Source organism: Chionomys nivalis, chromosome 10, assembly GCF_950005125.1.
Source record: "Chionomys nivalis chromosome 10, mChiNiv1.1, whole genome shotgun sequence".
Taxonomy (NCBI): Eukaryota; Metazoa; Chordata; class Mammalia; order Rodentia; family Cricetidae; genus Chionomys; species Chionomys nivalis.
Genome location: NC_080095.1, coordinates 26,814,961 through 26,836,232, shown reverse-complemented (window position 1 = coordinate 26,836,232; position 21,272 = coordinate 26,814,961). Strand labels below are relative to the sequence as shown.

General features: G+C 48.3%; 2 protein-coding genes across 3 annotated transcripts in view; one reads left to right on the top strand and one right to left on the bottom strand.

Moving 5' to 3' along the window:
- The first annotated feature begins 308 nt into the window (after positions 1-308).
- On the top strand, positions 309-14,013 carry Psmc1 (proteasome 26S subunit, ATPase 1). The gene is made up of 10 exons (XM_057783117.1): positions 309-365; positions 3,613-3,666; positions 4,415-4,511; positions 5,805-5,929; positions 6,367-6,681; positions 7,558-7,654; positions 9,948-10,137; positions 10,890-11,041; positions 11,865-12,019; positions 13,671-14,013. The coding sequence occupies exons 1-10, from the start codon at positions 363-365 to the stop codon at positions 13,803-13,805; spliced, it is 1,323 nt and encodes a 440-aa protein (XP_057639100.1). The 5' UTR covers positions 309-362; the 3' UTR covers positions 13,806-14,013.
- Positions 14,014-15,559: 1,546 nt separating this feature from the next.
- Nrde2 (NRDE-2, necessary for RNA interference, domain containing) overlaps positions 15,560-21,272 on the bottom strand; it is a 35,592-nt gene continuing 29,879 nt past the window's right edge. For both annotated transcript variants that reach the window (XM_057783219.1, XM_057783220.1), the window contains 3 exons: positions 21,026-21,164; positions 16,572-16,643; positions 15,560-16,165 (listed from right to left, as the gene is read on the bottom strand). In XM_057783219.1, the coding sequence (XP_057639202.1) occupies positions 16,040-16,165; positions 16,572-16,643; positions 21,026-21,164 (337 nt within the window). In that variant the 3' untranslated portion in view covers positions 15,560-16,039. The remainder of the gene's footprint in view (positions 16,166-16,571; positions 16,644-21,025; positions 21,165-21,272) is intronic.

Here is a 21,272-nt window from a genome sequence, read left to right as displayed (position 1 = left end):
AACTTTACCATTCCAGTTTTGGGGACTAAAACTTCTTTCCGGTTATAATTTTTACATAATTTTTTTTTAATTTTCAAATTTGCCCTAATTCTTTGACAACCAAGATCATTGTCTTAAGTTACTGACAATAGCCCAACAGTAGCCATTTAGAATTCCCTCAAGTAAACTATTTTTAAGTACGGCCCCCAAATGTTTAACCAATCCCGGTACCAAACTGGGACAAGTCCTTCTCGCGCAACTGCGCCTGCGAAGGAGTTGGTCTTCATAGGCTTCCGTAGTTTTTCTTAGTCACTTCCGCTTCTGACAGGGTCGATTTTTGTGGATGCACTTCCGGCGGTGGCGGCTCGGACGACTGGGGAAAAATGGTGAGTGACTAAGGGATTCGGCGGGTGGTCGTGGGCACCGAAGGCGGGAGGACGAGACGACGCGGCCCACGCTTGGGCTCCTCGACGGACGGAGGGACGTGGGGCGGGCGGGGCGGAGCGGTTCGTGCTCCCCGGCGGACGCGGGCGGAACGGACGGCGCCCCGCGGAATCCCGGGGACGGACCTGCTGGGAGCCCAGCCGGGCAGCCTGGCCGACTCCGGGTGACAGTGACTGAACCCCGGAACCAGCGTCGAATTAACCCGCCGACGACTCGGCGCTCTCCCGTTTGGTTTGTCGAGCCGGAGTTCGGTCTAGGCGGTGAGGGTAACGGGCGAGCACGGTTGACGACGTCGCCGCCTCCATGGCGCTTCCATTCTAGTGGAGGGAGACTGTAAACACGTCCGGGAGCAGGATCGGGCAGGGCCGGGCCAGCCAGCGGTGTGGGCTGTGTTGGGAGAATTGGCTGTTTTTGTTGGGTGTCAGCGAAGGAACCCCCCCCCCCCGAGGGTGTGAAATCTGAGCAGAGGCCTAGATTGAGGGAGTAGGGGAGTAATTCGTGCTAATATCTGAGCGAAGCAGGGACCGGGCAGAAGGATCAGAAGATGCCAAGAACTTGAGACAGCCTTGAGGTCAGCCCGAGCTGCAAAGGCCAGAACACACAGAGGTCCTAAAAAGTATTCTGAACGTGCGACGGACATTTTTCCGTAGCTGTTCTTATTTCCTAGAACAGCCCCGAAGGTAATTATTAATATCCCCGTTTTAGTGAGGACACTGAAGTGCAGTCAAGTGGCCGTTGGTGGAACACAGGTCCTGACTTTTCTAGAGCAGTTAAGAAACATCCTAAAGTGATTTCCGCCTTTGTATCTAACAAGCTTTGTGACAATGTGCAAGTCCTTTAACCTCTCTGGACCTTAGTCTCTTTATATGGGGAAGGGGTTAAGAGCACTTGCTGCACTTCCAGAGGACCCAGGTTCTGTTCCCAGAACCCGTGCCAGGATGCTCACAACGGCCAGTAACCCCAGCTCCAGGAAATCTAACACCATCTTTTGGTATGCCGGGACACCCCCCCACACACACACTTTTAAGAAATCTTCTTAAAATCAAATGAGATAATATTCCAAGAATGCTTAGCACTCTGCCCAGCATATTTAGCTGAGCTTTATTAAAGGTGTAGCTCCTCTTTGAGACTGAGAGACATGTAAGATGTCCCAGAGGTGAGGAAAATGTCATCCACTGGAGCCGGACTGGAAGGTTTGCGGTGAGCCTGGGACTGCTAGGTGTAGCCAGGTAGACGAAGGCTTGGCATGCTGAGCTAAGGACATTACAGAGCAGCTGGTGGCTTTGAGGAGGACTGGCAGATTAGCTGATTGTTGCCAGTTGGTTTTGTTTTTATGGGCTTTTGGGGGGCCCATCACCCAGCTCCCAAATAAATCACACTCAGGCACTTATTCTTAGTTCTGAATGTCTGTCCAGCCTTAGCTTGCATTCTTTGTTTTGTTTTACTTAGTTTGATTGCTTTCCAGCTTTTCTTAAATTATCCCTTCTGTCTTTCGCCTCTGGGCTTTTATGTTTCTCTATTCCTGTATACCTTTTCTTCTTACTCCGTGGCTGGCTGGGTAGCTGGCCCCTGAAGTCCTCCTGTTTTCTCTCCCTTTCCCAGATCTCTCTCACCCAGATTTCTCCTCATATTTATCCTCTCTGCCTGTCAGCCCCTCCTATTCCTCTTTCCTGCCTCGCTATTGGCCATTCAGCTCTTTATTAGAACATCAGGTGTTTTAGACAGGCAGAGTAACACAGCTTCACAGAGCTAAACACATGCAGCATAGACAAAGCACCTCAGAATAGTATCCCCAACAAACTGATTATTTTCAAGGGTGCTAGCTCTCTCTTGGGGGGCTGAAGAAGGCATGAACAGGATGAGAATGGGGGTGGGGTGGAGAGAGAGACAGAAGTGTGAGGAATGCAACCAGGTTGGCTTTGGACCAACATCCGTGAAGCCACAGTGGCGGTTAGACTCCTGACCCAGCAGTCTATCGCTAGAACTTAGTTCCTAGAAGTGCTAAGGGCATATTTGCTGTATTCATCCTCAGCAATAGGGGGAAGGGGTAGTGTCATCCACTTAAGGACACCAAAGCTCAGTGGAGAAACCTGACTTAACCGCAGCCACAGTCTGTAGTGATGGGGCCAGAATTCAGACTCCACAGACAACGATTTCAGGCTTGGACCTATCTTGGGATTGGCCGTGAAGGAAAAATAGCTCGCACAGAGTTGGGCCCGTAATAGACACCTCCTAGGCACTGGTTGCCCAGTCATGAGCAAAGTTCCCTAGAAAGCAAGGAAATGTTAAAGGCTCTGACTTGTACATCCTATTTCAGCAGAACTGACTCCCAGAGTCTCTTTTCAGCCCTTAACTACATTCAGAGTAAAACACAAAGATTTAAGAACCTTGAGTGTGGTGGGATATATTTGACATTAATTCTCCTCAGTAGCTCTGTGTCTTGATAATGAAACTGCCAGTTTATTAGTTAGCAGTGCCTGCCTGGGGTTGGTTGGGGCCTGAATGGCTTCTCTGGTCAGTAACTTCATTGTTACTCATCTTTAAAACATCACCATTGGGCTGATGAGATGGCATTTGACGTCAGGCCTGACAACTGGAGTTTTATCTCTGGGACCCACAAGTCCTCTGGCTTCCACATGTGTGCTCTGGCATGCACACATGCACCCACACGTGCACTGACATTTAAAGTACCTCAGTTTGAGTCGTTGCCCTGTATTAAGCAGTTTTCAAATCAGAAATCCCAGTGAGCTTTTCATATGTTAAGTAACGCCTTCAGGTGAGAGTGTTTCAGGTGGGGAAGAGAAACTTGTGTAGGAGCCAGGCTGTCACGACCGGAGCACGGTAGTTGCTGTTGAAAGTCTTCTGGAGAGATGAGTGGCTGTGGAGTATGTGCGACAGCTTTCCTGAAGTCTGAGATGGAGTTTATATTAGAGAATGTCCTGGTTCAGAGGAGTGGTCCCTGACTGTCAGCCTCCTTGGTGACAGCCACATCATAGAATGGTTCTCAGTTCTGAGAGTTGGGTTATTTGCAGAATCTCCACACTGAGGGCATACCTGGGCTGCAAGGCACATGGGTTTCCAAGTGTCACAGTGGGGAGTGCTGTGTTTTAGAATCGTAGTAGCAGTAGGATGTTCTTATGAAGTGATTGTATTCTGAATTTCTGTTTTCTTCTCTTTTTTCCTAAACAGGGTCAAAGTCAGAGTGGTGGCCATGGTCCTGGGGGTGGAAAGAAGGATGACAAGGTAAGTAAGAAGCAAGATACTTATGTGATCTGTTCACGCTGTGGAAGCCGCCATTAGGTCTCAGTGAGTTCTAGAGCCACAAACTTTAAAAATCAAAGTGATGTGGTAGTTATTTCAGTAACCCAGAATACACATGGAGCAGCTGCTTCCAATTTTTGAGAAGCGTATTAGCCTGAGGTGATGGTTTCTAAAGTGTGAACATCGTGGAAGGTTTACAGTAGATTGCCTGGGTGTGAGAAGGGCCTCACCTGCATGAGTAACAGGCTGGGTGTGAGAAGGGCCTCACCTGCGTGTGCAACAGACTGGGTGTGAGAAGGGCCTCACTGTACTCAGACTTCAGGCAAGTAACTCAGTGCTGACCTCTCTCTACTTCTGAGTCACTTCCATCTCTCTAAAAAGATCACATTTGCTCAGTGCAGCTAAATCTTGGAGTGCAGGAATGTGTGATCTGCTTTTTAAAAGACAGTGATTTTACAGAGTCAGCGGGTTGTGTTCATACATGTCACAGTAATCAAAGAGGCCATCAGAGTAAGGAATGGGGGTGACAGGGATTGGAGGGATGAAATAGAAAGGGGAAATAATATAATTTAATTTTTTAAAAGTATTAATAAAAAGGACAATTATTTTAAATATCCTAAAAGATGGCAACATTTTTTACCCCTAGAAATAGATGGTAATGATACAGAAATAAATGTGCATTTTATGATTTCCATGTGACTTCTTTTTCCTATTCTTCTAAAAACTCAAGGACAAGAAAAAGAAATATGAACCTCCTGTCCCAACTAGAGTGGGGAAAAAGAAGAAGAAAACAAAGGGACCAGATGCTGCCAGCAAACTGCCACTGGGTAAGTACCTTGTCCCCTGCTCTCTTCCCAGCTCCCAGGAAATGACTCTGCATGTAGCACGGGATGTAAAGGGGAGGTAGGAAGTCTCTGGAGACTGAAGCATTAACGCGGGCTATTTAACCCCATTCTACTTAGCTCATGTGGCGCCTTCCACTACGTTGATGTAGAAATTATATTTTCTTAAAATGCAATATTATATGAGTTTGTCTCATGCTAAGAGATCCCATTCACAGTGCACTGTGGTAAATGCCTTTAATCCCAGCACTCAGGAGGCAGAGACAAGTGGATAAGTCACTGAGGTCCAGACCAGCCAGGGCTACATAGAGACCCTTTTTCAAAAAAAAAAGAAAAAAAAGAAAAAAAGAAAAAGAAATTCCATTCACTGTCTTTAAATAGTCAGCCCCACTGAGGTATTAAGAATGTAAATCATTTGTTGCTTTGTTAATTTTCATTATTTTACAGGGGGCACACGCACATGCTGCAGTGTGCATGTAAAGGTCAAAGGACAACTTTTGGGAGTTGATTATCTCCTGTCACTTTTCTGGGGATGGAACTGAGGTCATTGGGCCTCACAGCGAGTGCCTTTACCCACAGCCTTTATTTTAATGGCCCTGTCTGTTGTGAGACACGGTCTCAGTTGTGCTGTCCAGGCTGTCCTTAGGTTCACGATCCCCTTGCCTTAGCTTCCTGGGGGCTGGGATTAACTGTGCCCCACAATTTAAATACAGTTTAAATTACAAATCCAGTCCCAGAAACATTTTCATTCTGTAAAATGAAATGTTACAATATCAAAATTTGGGTCATGTCTAAACTTATGTTTATTCTTTATTAGTTTGGATTTTTTTTCTTTTTTTAAGATTTGTGTGTATGAGTGTTTTGTGTGCCTGTGTATATGTGCACTGTGTTTGTACCAAGCACTGTGTGAGCTGCCATATGGACACTCGGAACTGAGCCCAGGTCCTCTGGAAAAGCAGCAAATGCTCCTGACTGCTAGCCATCTTTTCATCTCCTTTATCACAGAGAGTGTGTGTGCGTGTGTGTGTGTGCATGCACACTCAGACAGTTGTGAGCATGTGGAGGTCACAGCACAGCTGACAGGACTCAGTTCTGTCCTTCCATTGTGAGTCTGAGGGACAGAGTCAGGTCCTCAGGCTTAACAGCAAGCACTCTAACCACTGAGCCATGCTGCCAGCCCTGCACTTCAGGTCCTTACTGGCTTTCTGATGAGCATAAAGTAAAACTTGGTTGTCAGTTTTTAGGTTCCTTAAATTAAGCCCTATGTTTTAATTCCAGTAACGCCTCACACTCAGTGCCGCCTGAAGCTGCTGAAGTTAGAGAGAATAAAAGACTATCTTCTCATGGAGGAAGAGTTCATCAGAAATCAGGAGCAGATGAAACCATTGGAAGAAAAGCAAGAGGTGAGTGAAGAAGTTTCCATGACCATCTTCTTTACAATGTGAGTGCGATTTAGAAGTCAGCAGGCGGGATTCACGTAGTTGAACAGGCAGGCCTCTTACTGGGCTAGCTTTTAAAAACATCAGTGGCTCTGGGCCAGGGAGGTGGCACAGCAGGTAAGAGCACTGGCTATGCACCCTGGAAACCAGGTTACCCTTGTGAAGAGGCAAAAGTCCAGGAGAAGCGGCATCTGTAGTCCTGGCACCCTGCAGGAAGCTAGGCAGCAGAGGCTAGAGAAACACCCAGAGCCCTCTGGGGCCATGTGCGCGCGCACAGATGCACACCTACAGAACAGAAACGAATCCATGAAGAAGCAAGCTCTGCTGCTTTGTGATTAGCAGACAAACGGATCGTCTGCCCTGAGAACTAATGTGCTTTTCCTTCCTGGTTTACTATGCAGGAGGAAAGATCGAAAGTGGATGATCTCAGGGGTACTCCCATGTCTGTAGGAACCTTGGAAGAGATCATTGATGATAATCACGCCATTGTGTCCACCTCTGTGGGCTCAGAACACTACGTCAGCATCCTGTCATTTGTGGACAAGGATCTGCTGGAGCCAGGCTGTTCAGTCCTGCTCAACCACAAGGTGCATGCTGTGATAGGGGTGCTAATGGATGACACAGATCCCCTGGTCACAGTGATGAAGGTGGAAAAGGCCCCCCAGGAGACCTATGCAGATATTGGGGGCCTGGACAACCAAATCCAGGAAATTAAGGTATGGCAGGGACCAGCTCTGGTTTCCAGACTTCTTGGTTTCTATAGCTGTCATGTCTAGGATGCTTTGGAGTTATTTCGCATATTTGTTTTCTTGATTGACTCATTCCGGCTGTGAATCTATGAGTTCTGTACTGTTAGGAACTAACATCACAGTAAACTGATAGTCCTGCAGCATTTTAACGCTGCATATTTAGTGTTGTTTTGTGTGAGGGTGTGATGTTCGTGGGTGTGCTGACGTGTGCTGTTGTATAGAGTTGTGTGTACTTACACAGGCTCGCACAGGTACTGGCACCTAGGACAAAATCCTGTGCCTGTGTGGTCTTGGAACCTGGAGAGAGGTGGTTATCCCGTGACTGTGGGCCAGCTCTCTGCTTGCTTTCCCTAGGGGAGTCAGTCAGGGCTCCACAGATGTCCACTGCTGACCTCTCCAATAGCTGAGCTGAGCACATAAGGTAATAAATACCCTAGGTGGGGACAGCCGTCAGGATGTCTTTCCAGGTTCTAGCTGTAGTTTAATCGAAAAGGGTGAGTTTTAACTTTCTTCAGTCTTAACTTTGCTCCAGAATGACTTAAATGATGCTTAAGGCTAACTTCTGGAAAAGAAAAATGGAAACAGCATGGCTCAGAAAGGGAGGCAATAAAACCTGCAATGAGATGCATGTCCTTTTCAGCATGCCTCGCCCAGGTAGCGGTCAAGTGCGTTCCTTTCAGAAGAGTGGAGCCCACTTATTTCTGTGGAAAGTGGCGGTCAAGTGCGCTCCTTTCAGAAGAGTGGAGTCCTACTTATTTCTGTGGAAAGCAAGATATTTTCATGTCAGATCGTGCTATTACCTTCAGTTAGACTTTGATTTTTACCAATGTTTCTTCTCTTTAGGAATCTGTGGAGCTTCCTCTTACCCATCCTGAGTATTATGAGGAGATGGGAATAAAGCCCCCAAAGGGGGTCATTCTCTATGGTCCTCCAGGAACAGGTATGCCATGCTAGACACTAGACACATCACTGTATCTCCAGCAGCACTGGCAAGATAGACAACACCACAGTTCCTTAGTTTAACTCTGTGGCTGGGTTGTGGGGAGAGGTGGAACACACTGCTTAGCATGCAGAATACCACAGGTTCTGGCCAGCAAACCAGTACCACCCCTTACACACAACATAAACAAGTTCTCAGCCTTGATTTGACCGTGCTCATCCCGGCCTCAAAGGCACGCACACATTGGAACATGGCCAAACATCAGACCTGCAGTGGAGATGGCGCTCAGTTATTCCAGGGTGTTTGGATCAGGTCTATATATACTAAGTATTTGTTGGATGATGATAAGCGTGCATACACATTTAATTCATTGTAGTTAGTTGTCCTAAGCTGTGGAGACTAATACTTAGCAGTTGGTTACTCTGCACAGTAGAGCAAGAGTGGTCATTTGTTGAGAGAACTGGCGTTGAGTTCTAACTGACCCATGTTAACAACTACCAAGGGACTGAGCAGTCCCTTCCCCAGAAGCCTGAAGCTACAAGACACCACTCTGCTTCATCTCATGACAAAGTAAAGCTACAGAGAGGCTGATGTTGAGCCCAGGGCCACAGAGCATTGAGCTGGTGCAGGGCTGCAGCTGCAGTGCTGACCCACCAGCATGTAATGGTGAGATGTGGACACTGCGGTCATGAGTGGGCAGGCTGGGGGGGGGGCGTGGAGGGTGTTGGTGATTCCCTGTAACCTGGCAGGTTTCCTTGGCTGCTTCTGGACAGTAAGATCTCATCCTCTCAAAAGGCCCTACCCTGTCTGTACTGTGGTCCTGTTTGGTCTCCTAGGACTTCTCACCTGCCATTCTCTCCGTGAACAAGGAGAGCATCATCACCACATGTCACAAAGCCTGGCCCTCAGTCATTGTCCAGCAGCTTAAGGGTACCAATTCTGCCTCGCACCTTGAGCCAACAGCCAGCCCTCCTCACTCACTTTCAAAAGGCCACGGTCTTAATAGCTCTAAAAGCCTTGAACTGAGCACTCTGGTGACTGGTCTTGGGAGCTGGGACCAGCATCCACGTTGCTTAGAGCTCCCAAAGTGGATTCAGTGTACACGGTCAACCAAGGTTGAGAACTCATTTGTTTTGTGTGTGTGTGTGTGTGTCCTGAAAGAAAACTAGCAGGGACTAGAAACACTGGAAACACTATTTGAAAGCCATGGGAGGACCTGTCCCCCTCCCCGCTCCTTGGGAAAGACATACCACAGACCTCACATCTGTGGGCTCCATTGACTGGTCTTCCAGTATTTTGGCCACTCACAAGCTCCCCCAGTACTGCCTTGCTGTGACCTGTGCTGGAAGCTGCTTTGTGTCCCAGGGTCAGGCCTAGGATCCCCAGAGTATTTTATCACTGATGGTTTCATCAGAGTTTATTTGGTCTTTAATACTGGGTTGGATGGGTCAAGTTTTTTTTTTTTTGTTTGTTTATTCGTTTGGACATAGGGCCTCATAAAGGCCAAGCTGGCTTTGAAGTCACTATATGGCTCAGGATGACATTCAACTTCTAATCCTCCTGCCTCTACCTCCCAAATGCCAGATTCTAGGCCTTTACCACCATGTCTGGTTGTGTTAAATTTATATACAACTTAGAAGGGACCCAGGAAAAAGCTCCCTTTCAGAAAAAAAACAGACTGTTTTATTGCTAGTGCAGAGCTGTTCCTTCTGTAGGTAATTATTGTGATTGTTTAGGGCCATGGCTCTCAGCTTTCCAGTGCTGCAACCCTTAATGCAGTTCCTCATGTAGTGATGACCCCCAACCATAAAACTATTTTGTTCCTACGTCATATCTTTAATTTTGCTACTGTTAAGAATTGTAATGTAAACATCTGCTAGGCAGGACAACCTGTGTGTGACCCATGGCGAGCCACTGTTAGTGGTGTACAAACAACCGAGTAGGGCACAGAAACGCTCGGTGATAAAGGTTCCTCTGCACAAGCCTGGCAGCCTGAGTGTGGTCATCAGAACCCGTGTGAAGGTGGAAGAAGGGATGGCCTCTGCAAAGCTGTCCTCCCTCCACATGTGGTCCACACACGCACAACACACACAGTTTAAATGTGAAAAAAATAACCAAGTAAAAGGTATTTGCTGACATTATGACTTTCAGGAGAGTTCAAAGTAGTCACGGTATGGAGTTAGATTGGGAGAGCAGAGCACCAGACAGCTGCTGGGGTGTGTGTCTGTCCATTAGGGTGAGGGTTCTTAGCGGCACTTACATGGCTTTCTCCTTTACTCTTTTTTCTAAATAGGTAAAACGTTACTGGCCAAAGCCGTAGCTAACCAAACCTCAGCCACTTTCTTGAGAGTGGTTGGCTCAGAGCTTATTCAGAAGTACCTAGGCGACGGGCCCAAGCTCGTTCGGGAGCTGTTCCGAGTTGCTGAAGAACATGCACCGTCCATTGTGTTCATTGATGAAATCGATGCCATCGGGACCAAAAGGTAAGCTTGCCCTTGAACTGTTGTATGAGAGGAGCAGTGCCAGGCCTTCCTGCTAGCGAGTCCTTGACGTGCATGGCCTCTGGATACTTCGCTCTCTGACCTCCATGGGACTAAACACCCACCCAGGCAGTGTCTGGAAACCATCATGTCGTGGCACTTGGATGGAGCCAGTGCCATCCAGACTCCTGGGACTTGCTATAATGATGGTAGTCTCTGCCCTCCAGTTAGTAGGTTGGGCCAACAGGGAGACAGGAAAAATGGTGGCGGTTGAGGCACAGAGTTGCTGTGCAGATACGTGATCTGTAATAGTTGAAAAGTGTCTTCATCTGTGCTGCTGCAAACAAAACACCAGGGGGGCGGGTTAAAAAGGCAAAAGCTTGTTTCCCCTCTGTTCTGGGCCGTGACATCTAAAACCAGGATCTAGCATCAGTGTCTGCTCACGGCTGCTTCTGTCCGGGATCATGCTTGTCCTCAGTCTTCCAACATTGATCAGAACAGCAGAGAAAATGGGCCTGTGCCGGCTCCCACCAGCCCTTTTAGAAGGCATTAGCCACTCATCCATTGCAGTGGCCATTGTTAGATGTAAACTGTAGAGGCAAGTCCTGACCAAAGCGTGGGCACCGATACTGTTTGCCAGAGTGATGGGGAGTGGCCTTCGGGCTGAGAAAAGAACATTGAGTTCCAAGCTGCATGTTTGTTGTACCTGAGCTTGTAACAGAATGGCTGGGTCTTCAATTCTCTTTTTTCCAAAGATATGATTCAAACTCTGGAGGTGAGAGAGAAATTCAGCGAACAATGTTGGAACTGCTGAACCAGCTGGATGGATTTGATTCGAGGGGAGATGTAAAAGTCATCATGGCCACAAACCGAATAGAAACTTTGGATCCAGCACTTATCAGACCAGGTCAAATTTTGCTGTTTTTTTTCCTTGTGGAAAATTAATGGGTTTGTGATTGAAATGTGCTTTGGGGGTGGGGGGTGTTATACCATGGTACACCATAATTTACGAAAAACACGTCTCCTTGATTGGAGAGATGGCCTAATCAGAAAAATGCCTGCCGATCAGCAGGAGGGCCTGAATTTGGTCTGCAGAACCCACATATAAGGTGGGTGGGTGGTTTGCAACTGTGACCCCCACGCTGGGGAGGTGGAGACAGATAGTGGGCTCACTGGCCAGCCTCCTTGCCTTGCAAGCTGCTTTTGGCAAGCTCCAAGTGAGAGCCCTAATCTCAGAAAACAAGGTGATAGGTGCCCGAAGTTGTCCCCTCCACATGGACACGCACGAGTTCAAGTCTGTCTCCTGGAGATCCTGGCTAGGAGGGGGATGCTCTGCAGCTTGGCCCTTCGCAGTCTAGGTTTGCACTGTTAGTGTTTTCCTTCCCAGACTCAGAATTTCTCGCCTTGAGCACTTGCTTTCATCCCTAAAGAGTCCTAGGCATGGTTTATTCTTTACATTCAGGGGGCACTGGAAGCCATATGTGCTGTTAGCTTTTGTAATGTTTCTAAGGTAGGTCACTAATGCCATTCAAGATGTCCCTGTTTATTCCTGAAGGTATCAAATCGGGGTTCAAGTGGGGTGAATTCAGATACAGTTGTTCATGAAGCATGGGAGTAAATGTTGGGGTATCACTCCCACATCATCGCCTGACGCCTGTGGGGTGGGCTAAGGCCTGATGGGAGCCAAGTCTGGGTCTGGATGGAAGCGGCTGAAAGCTCTGTACCTGCAGGCCGCATTGACAGGAAGATCGAGTTCCCCCTGCCTGACGAGAAGACCAAGAAGCGGATCTTTCAGATTCACACGAGCAGGATGACCCTGGCTGATGACGTAACCTTGGATGACTTGATCATGGCAAAGGATGACCTGTCTGGGGCCGACATTAAGGTGAGTACCTGGGTGGGCTTGCCTCTGGGAATTGGCCTGTTAGGAAAGACTGCAAACTCTAGGGGTGGGTGCCTATCACAGTCATTTGTGGGTTTAATACTGCATCCAAATGGAAGATCTGCTTTATATATTAGAAGCCATTTAATACATTCCTCCATGAAGTAAATGACCCCGCCCCTGTGAACCCACAGGGGTCAGTCACTAACATTAAGCTTACCACCCACTGTACCAGGCCTGAGTGACCTGATCTTTTAAGTGAGACTTCTCCTTTAGTCCTGTCAGGGAAGTGCATGCTGGGAAAGGTCACCCCAGAGCTGCAGAGGGTCCCCCACATTGTGTTCTTACTCCCACCTTGTATTGATGGACTACTTGATTTTATCTGTTGATTTTATTGTAAATGAGTTAGTAGCGGTTTTCCTGCTGTGCAGTCGTTCTGTCAAGCCTGTGAGCAATGAATGTGGGGCAGAGTGGTCTCCTCTGTGGGTGCCTTGGTCAGGTAGAAGAGGCACACAGGTGCTTTTCTGGGCCAGTGCCTACACCGAGGGCATTAGCATTAGTCCTGCAGAAGTAGGGTAAATAGCTTAGTTTAGTGGGTTTTTTTTTTCATTAAAAAATACTTTTTAATTGTACTACATGAACTTTTCTTAAAATTTTTCAAGCATTCAGGAAAGGTGTGACAGCAGCATGTGTATGCCTACATGCCCACCACCTAAATTTACATGGCTGACCTTTCCCATCCTCATACACAGCCACTTTTTGGTTGAACCATGTAAAGTAAATAATCTGATGGCCATTTCCACACAACTTTCAGTGCCAGGATTATAGAATTCTCACTTTGCTAGTTTGTTTGTTTAGGAATTGGGGGAGGGGTGTTTTGTTTTTTAAATTTTTAGTTATGTGGGGGAGGAATGTGCACAGGAGCATAGGTACCTGCAGAGGCTACAAAAGGGTATCCGGGGAGCTGGAGTTACACACAGTCGTGGGCCCAGAGTGGGTTCCAAACTCAGTCCTCTGCAAGAGCAGCATGCACTCTTAGCTCCTGAGCCATCTCCCCGGTGCCCGCATGCGTTACAAGGGCTCTTGTTTGACTTTTTGGCAAGAAAACACATTAGGATGATTACTGTTGGCCAGCAAAGCTAATGGGAATGTGTTTCACTGTAATAGACACACACGCTACTCCCTGCCTTTGGCGTGTCACTTTCTCCACCTCCTAGAAATGCCTTTAATGAAAGTGAAGCTACGAGAATTTACCAAACCACACAGCTGTCAGAACCTGAGCCACAGCTCTGAACCCCGGGTCCCTGGGCCAGTAGACTCCCTTAAAATCTTCCCAGCTTATACATACTGGATTCTTTCAGAAATTATGATGCATGAGACATTTAAAAAAAATAACCTGTTCCCAAATGAGCAACTTGTGTTTAGTCTGTCTTATACTTTATTTCAAAATATGTCTCTGAATTCCAAAAGATAAAAATAAGTGTTTTAGGCTGAACATACTGTTCTTTTTTGACTTGGTTTAGTTTGGTTTGGTTTTTTTGAGACAGGGTTTCTCTGTGTAGCCCTGGCTATCCTGGAACTGTAGATCAGACTGACCTGGGATTAAGGCCTTGCATGCCCCACCATGCCTGGCTCATACTCTTCTTTCTTTCAGGCAATCTGTACAGAAGCTGGCCTGATGGCCCTGCGGGAACGCAGAATGAAAGTTACAAATGAAGACTTCAAAAAATCTAAAGAGAACGTTCTTTATAAAAAACAAGAAGGCACCCCTGAGGGGCTGTATCTCTAGTGACCCACAGTTCCTTCAAGGAAGTTAGTGAGTTCCCCGTACCCCCAGGAGGATGGGAAGCTGCCCAAGGAATCCATTTCCCATTGAGTTTGCTAGTAGACAGCCTGTCTTGAAGGATGCTGTGCAGGGTGCCCACTAGGTGTCTCCGTGTGCGGTCATCGTGTTGTGCTCTCTGCTCCCAATAAAGGGTTGTCTGGTTTGCTTTCTACTGCTGTGCCAAAGACCATGACCAAAACAACCTGGGGGTGGGGGCAGGAGTTTATTTCATCTCAAGCTTACAGTCCAGATGGCAAGTCAGGAACTGGAGACAGGGCCTGAAACAAGCCCTGGAGGAGGCTGCTCCCTGGCTCAGTCTGCTTGCTTGTACACCCAGGACTACCTGCCTAGGGATGGCACCACTCATTGTGGGCTGGGCCCTCCCACATAAATTGTTTATGAAGAAAATGCCCATGCCAGGGGGTGGTGGCACAAATGTCCTCCCAGAATTTGGGGGGCAGGGACAGGCGGATCTCTGTTAGTTTGAGGCCAGCCTGGTCTACAGAACGAGTTCCAGGACAGGCTCCAAAGCTAAGCAGAGAAACCCTGTCTCGAAAAATCAAAAAAAGAAAGGAAGAAAACGCCCAACAGATTTGCTTGTAGTCCAGTCTGATGGAGGGGAGGCATTTCCTTGGTTGAAGTTGTGTCTTCCGAATGATTCTAGCATCTGTCAGGTTGACAGAAGTTGTCAGCATCAGCAATGCTTCACAGCTGTCTGGCTGCTGTAGCTCCCTGCAGCAGAGGGGGATCCTGCACTAGGGAAGCTTATTGGCAACCACAGCCCTGCCCCCCACTTCATGTCTCCAAAGCCAGTGCCAGGACCAGTAGTCTTTGACTAGTAAAGGCTATGTCAATGTGGCTGTGTTCGCAGACCGCTTTGCTCTGTGGACTGCAGGGCTCCACAGTGGGCAGTACATGTTCCCATGAGGCTGAGGAGCCCTAAAAGAAATAATCAGTGAATAATCTTAGCCCTTTGGTGCCTGCCTTTGTTCCGGGTTCAGAAACCTCAGCACACCGTATTCTTTCTTAGTAGACGGCTCCTCAGAGCCATCAGGTGGCAGGTGGATGTGCAGAGAAGACATATTCCTTTTCTGTAGCCACCATGCCTTAGTTTAAACTACAGTCAAAAGACCACTCAGAAAGCTATAACCTTGGTATTCACTGCACTCCTCTCTGGAAGCTCAAGCAGTGAACCAGTTTCCTTGAGGTCCAGGTTGGCAGAATTCAGTTCCTTGTAGCCGCAGGGCAGAGGCCAGCTTGTGCTGTCACTCGAGGACCTTTTGCAGCTTGTAGAAGCCTCTTACTCCTGTACCCCAGGCCTCTCCATCTTCCTGCGTCTGTCCCCTTCGACTTTCAGACCATACTGGGCCTGCTCAGATAACCCACTTTATTTGGGATTCTTTTTTGATTTTTCGAGACAGGGTTTCTCCGTAGCTTTTTTGTTCCTGTCCTGGAACTAGCTCTTGTAGACCAGGCTGGCCTCGAACTCACAGAGATCCGCCTGCCTCTGCCTCCTGAGTGCTGGGATTAAAGGCATGTGCCACCATTGCCTGGCTGACCTGCAGAGGCAGGCGGATCTCTGTGAGTTTGAGGCCAGCCTGGTCTACAAGAGCTAGTTCCAGGACAGGAACCAAAAGCTACGGAGAAACCCTGTCTCGAAAAATCCAAAAAAAAAAAGGTCATAGTTCAGACTGCTCTAGCTTCCTGCAGAGGGTGGTGGTACCCTGCCCGCTGAGCACATGGGCACCTGGATTCTGATGGAAGGCAGATTCTGAGCAGTGCCTGGCAGACCCAAAGGCCCTTGTAAACGTTGCTGGTCACCAGAGCAAGACAGGAAACGCTTAAATAACCATCTACTGTGCTGGATGGTTACCAGCCCAGGGAAAGCGGGAGGAAGTCTCAACGTCAAGCCAGGCCTGTGGCTGGGGTCAGAGGCCTAGCCCGGGATCATAAACACATGCGGTGCGACAGGCCAGTGTCGAATGCACAGAGTGGAGCAGAAGGAATAAAAAGCTGCACACATCTCGACCATAAAAGGTTTATCACTGGCCTGGCTCCATCTGTACATAGTTGATCACATATATAATATGTAAAACAGTAAGTCCAAACCCCACCCAAACAGTGGAGTAAGCCCGTGCACAGCTGGAGCTCTCCTGGGCCCCACTGTCCTCACTGGCTCCGTTCCTCGGAGGTTGACTCTAGTCCTCCAGCAGCAGCTCCAGCTCCTCCAGGGGCAGGCGTACACGAAGCTCCTTCTCAGTCATCACATCCAGGATCTCCGGCAGCTCATCTGGGAAGTACTCCATGGCATCCATGTACAGCACCTAGCGGCAGAGAAAGACCAACACTGGCCGCGAGGCTGGAGCAAGAGCAAGGAGGGTCCCAGCCGTCCCTGCCCCGCTCAGCATGTCCAGAGGAAACTGCAAATGGCAGCAGATACAGAGTGAAGCCCTCACTGTATGTGGCCAGCAGGGTTGGCAGCACTACAGTTTACCCTGTTTGGTTTCCCAACACCTCGTCATCTGAGTAGGACATGGGCATCTGGGCACCGCAGGGGAATGTTGGGAAAGCGGCTAACCCCATGGAGCCCCATCTCAGGACAGTGTCACTAGGAAAAGCCTTTGGATTACAGCACTGCCCTGCAAGGCCACACCCTAACACCTCTGGGCCGAGGCCCGCAGGAAGGTCCTTGAAGCTGAAGACAGCCCCGTGTTTAAACTGAAAGCTTACCTTTGCCCAGGGACAGCTCTGGAGGGCCTTGTAGAACACACCTTTGCTTCTCTCCTTGTTTCCTAAGGAAACCTAAGTTAGGGAGAGAGATGGTTTAAGGTGGGTAGTGGAGGAGGCAGGGAGGCTGAGGCTACAGTGCAGTATGCACCTGCCCTCAGATACCAAAGCTGGTCTGTGTGGGCTGACACCATCTTGACAACCCGTGGGATGGCTCCCAGGTGCCAGAGAATGCTCTAGGCCACGGCTGTGTTAGATCGTTCAACACTGCTAACTTCTGAAGCCTTGTGTCTAGGTGTTGGTGACAGTGCTTAGGATGAGACAGGTCCATGAGGGGAGGCTGATCCTTAAGCATGGAAAATGATCTGCCATTTTGTGAAAATTACCTTCAGAGAGAAATAGCCAGGACCCCTGGGTACTACTTACGTCATTTCTCTGAAAGGCCTTCAAGACAAGGATGACGGCACATCCACATAGGGAGGCTGAGGCAGGAGGATGACAAATCCTAAACCAGCCTGGACTAAGGAAGAAGACTAAAGTAAAACAGTGACTAAAGATTCAAAGGCAAATTTGCCCACTGCTTATTAAAAGTTTCTGTCAGAGCCTAGAAGGCCACTCTACCTTAGAGGTAGCCTGATGTTGGCCTCTACAGCTCTCACCTAGGCTGCTCTACTGGATCTCCTGGAACTGGTGTGTGTGTGTGTGTGTGTGTGTGTGTGTGTGTGTGTGTGTGTGTGTGTGTGTACACTAAGTGGAAGCCTTTGTTTTTTTCTTTTATTGGAAGAAGAAAATTATGTTGTGTTTCTGCACTTTCTCAGTCATGGACAGCTAATCCTGGACACCAGTAAGCACAGGCACAAGGAGGCTAGCCTCACATAGGAACTCTCTCTGGCATTTCCTTCCTAAGTCACCACAGGAAGCTGCCTACCCAGATCAGGTGTGGAAGGACCCAGAGTCAGGAGAGCCTGCCTTCCTTCCATGATGTCACACTCTAAGGCGTGGCCTTGCATGCACCTGCCCCTCTTAGAACAGTTTCTCCTGGACGCTACCCGCATCTTCTGACCCTACCTTCTTCATGTCTACTGAGTCCTTGCTCATAGAAACATGCTAGGGTCAGCCCTTCCTTCCCAGAGCTCCCTGTTACCCCACAGTATTGTACCTAGGAAATCATGTCTCCACAGGCAGACCAAGAACATCCCAGAGCACTCACAGACTCTATGCAAACCAAAGGAAGGACAGCTAACAAAGAAGGGAGCTGCTCCAAAGCCACAGCCTTGACTAGTGAACACAATCGTGCACCAGGCGTTCACTAAAGGAAGGGCTTACTACTGTAAATGTGGATGTTTTGCTGCTCAAAAGCATCTTTTGAGGATGGGAGAGCCCTTCTCCAACATGCAGCTATCAAATGATCTCCTAGACCCAGGAGGTCAGGACCCCAGCTTTAATGATGACCTGCCACCAACTGCAGCTGGCCTGTCGCCACACCAGTGCTTCTCACTTCTAGCTGCCTGTTTTCAGTTGGCTGTAAGTCACCAGTTCTGTGAGTCCCACAGCTGACTGTGTTATCAGTCTCCTACTAGTGTAGCTACAGACAGCACCTCTGATGTGTTACCAAGTTACTGTTTAGGGGCTCGAAAGCCATTTTTGATACGGCCATGGCTCTTCATGTGTCTTATTAGTGTGACCTTGCACATCAGGAGGCTGAGAACACTCCAGCCCTCAGGCCACACTTCCGCATATTGAGAACAGCATCCCGAGGAGAACTGTGAGGTCTGACTGCACAGTGCAGACAATGCATCACCTTTCCCATGCAGCATGTTCCCGTGTTTCTTTACCCCGTGAATATCCCAAATCCCCATCCTAGGGAGGCTGATTTGAAGTGTGCATCTCCCACTTCCTTGCTCAATCTACTTCTCAGTGGGCAATTTCTCTTTAGAAAAACTGGATGGGAAAAAAATAGATGGACTTGGCTTGGCACACTACCCCTGTCTCTGAGTGTCTGAGTCCTTCTGGTGCAGAGGAAGGAGAGCTTACACAGAGGCTTCACTTTCTAGCCCAGGAACCAGCACTCACACACGGTCTGCTCTCCACAGGGGGCAGCTACCTCCAGCCCAGCTAGGACCTTCTGCAGAAGCTAAATAGAGTTTTATAATCACCTGCTTTGGCATTTTCATGCCTTCCCAGCTGATGTGTGCCTTCAGATGGTGGATACAACAGCTCTCAAAAAAATAAAAGGACAAAGCCTTCAGGCTTTTGCAAAATTTGACCCTAACCTCAAAACACACGCATCAACTACTATCTGTTTGCTCATGTCATTTTTTAAGCCATTTACATAAACTGGAATCACCCTCCCCAGATGTAGGAGTCTCCTCTCTCTAGTACTGCCTGTGTGACCTCCTGAGGTGAGACTGAGGCTCAGGAGGGGTTCGTCCTTCGTGCTGGGAGGAAAGCCATGCAGTCTCCCTCTCCCACCAGCCTTGAAAATGAAGGCCTTTCTAAATGGGCAGACAAGAGATGAACAGCAAACTACATGGAAGGTAAAGAGAATCTAATGGGGATAGCCCAGAAATGCCACAGCTGGTCACATAACGGCTGACTGGCTGTCTACTCAGATGTCCTTCGCTGCTGTGTAGGAACACAACCAGAGTCATGGACAAAACTGTCACTTTCTCAACACCAGCAGCTTGGCTCAAAGTGCTGATGTGTACAGAGTAACAGCTGGAACGTCCCTCAAACTGAGGCTGCCATCTGCCAACTTACGTAGGAAAACTTAGCTGCTGTCTGATTCAATCAACAGTAGGCTTTGTTGTCCTCAATATTTCTGCAGGGGAAAACTAACAGACTGCATGTCTACACACCACCCAGAGGCCCCAGTATACAAACAAGCCTCCCTCCCTCCAGTGGCCTGTCACAGCAGTCTCTCCCAAACCCCCCACTTGCTGACCGCAACTCGTAATTGAGCTTTTTTGTCCTTTTTCCTGTAGTAATTAACAGAGTGCTAGGAGCCTACCCAGCTGCCTCAGTAACAGCCCGGCCATGTCACTGCTCTAATCAGTCCTTGCTTTGCACAACCTCATCAAAGACACAGATTCCTTAAGGGCCAGACCTTTCAAGTCAACAGCAGCTTTTTGTAGACAACCCACGCAAACCTGGCTCATTGCAGCCTCGGTAAAAATTCTGCAAATGCCCCTTCCCTGTGTTCATCTGCACACTGGGGACATGAAACTGGCAAATGCACAAGTGCCCCCTGCTCACTCTAAAGCTTCCTCCTTGGCTTGGAAAGACTGAGGGAGACAGGCAAGTCAGGGAGAGGTCTGTCTAAAACCAGATTCTCCTGCTAGCTGCGCCAGGCTGCCAGGCAGTCAAATCAGGACGCACCACAAATACCATTTCTGCATATAACCCTCTGTTCCGCATGGAAGTCAGCCATAAACCTGGGCTTCTGGGTCTAAAGAAGTACTGTAAGTGCTGGGGACACAGTTCAGCTGGTAAAGTGCTGGGGACACAGTTCAGCTGGTAAAGTGAAGTAGGAACAGGATTCCTAGAACACTGTGTGAAAAAACAAAAAGAAGATGAGTGTGGTGCATAGACTTGTTAAACCAACACTGGGGAGGCAGCGACAGGGATCTGGGGCTCTCAGGCCAGCCAGCCTGGTCTATCTGACAAGTTCTAAACCAAGCGAAAGACCCTATTTCAATTTTAAAAGGGGGGGAGGGAGTGAATAGACCTGAGGAATAACCCTCAGACTATTCAGGAATAACGCCCAAGGCTAACATTTGGCCTCCACATGCAACACATATGAACACACGCACATACCATGGGAATACATCTAGACACAAAAGACTTCATGAAGATGAAGGTGTGACCCCTGGTGATGAGGACTGGCATAGCTCCGACCTACGAATGTGCCCATTTTCCCAGCATGCTCCAAGCTGTCCTAGGTAACATGTCCTCTGGGTCCCTGGGAAAGGCACCCACGTGACTTCTAAGCTAGGCCAGATTGTCTTCCCCTGCCTTCCTCTCCAGTGGTGCTGAGGCTGAACGCAGGGCCGGTGCTCTGGAGCCCCACGTCCCACTCAAAACTTCACATTCTTGACTTAACCTTATCGTTTAATAACAAAATCAAATAAATAAAGACCAGCAAATTCTATGATCGAGTGGCAAGAATATCAGTTTCTTTAAAATGAAAAGCCCTGGACATTTTCCAAGTTGCAATTTTTAAGAAGTCAATTCAGAGAAAACAAAAGCCCAGTGATTACTCCTGAATTCCATTCTCCAGGTATCTTGAAGGAGAGGACACTACTCAACTGGGCTCAATAAAGATTAACCAGTGCCAAAGTGAGGGGTGACAACAGACTCCTTTCCAGGCAGGGGCTACAGACAGCTGCATCTGTCCTAGTCATAAATTCAGACACAGGGCTTTGACAAAACAAGAGTGTCAAAAAATATTTTCTTACCAAAAAATTCAAATACATCCTCCACAGAAGGGGGCACTGGCTGCCCTTGTCGCTCCGAATTGCATTTTCAAACAAGTTCCTGATCCGATGCGTAAGGCCAGTCTCTGGGATGGTGGCGTGGACCTCTCTACCACCTACCCTGCAAGGAAAGAACTCAGGTTATTCTAAGACAAATTCTGTTCCCAGCACCACAGCAGGAAGACAGACCAGCAACGACAAAGGTCAGCACCAGCTATCCATCAGTCTC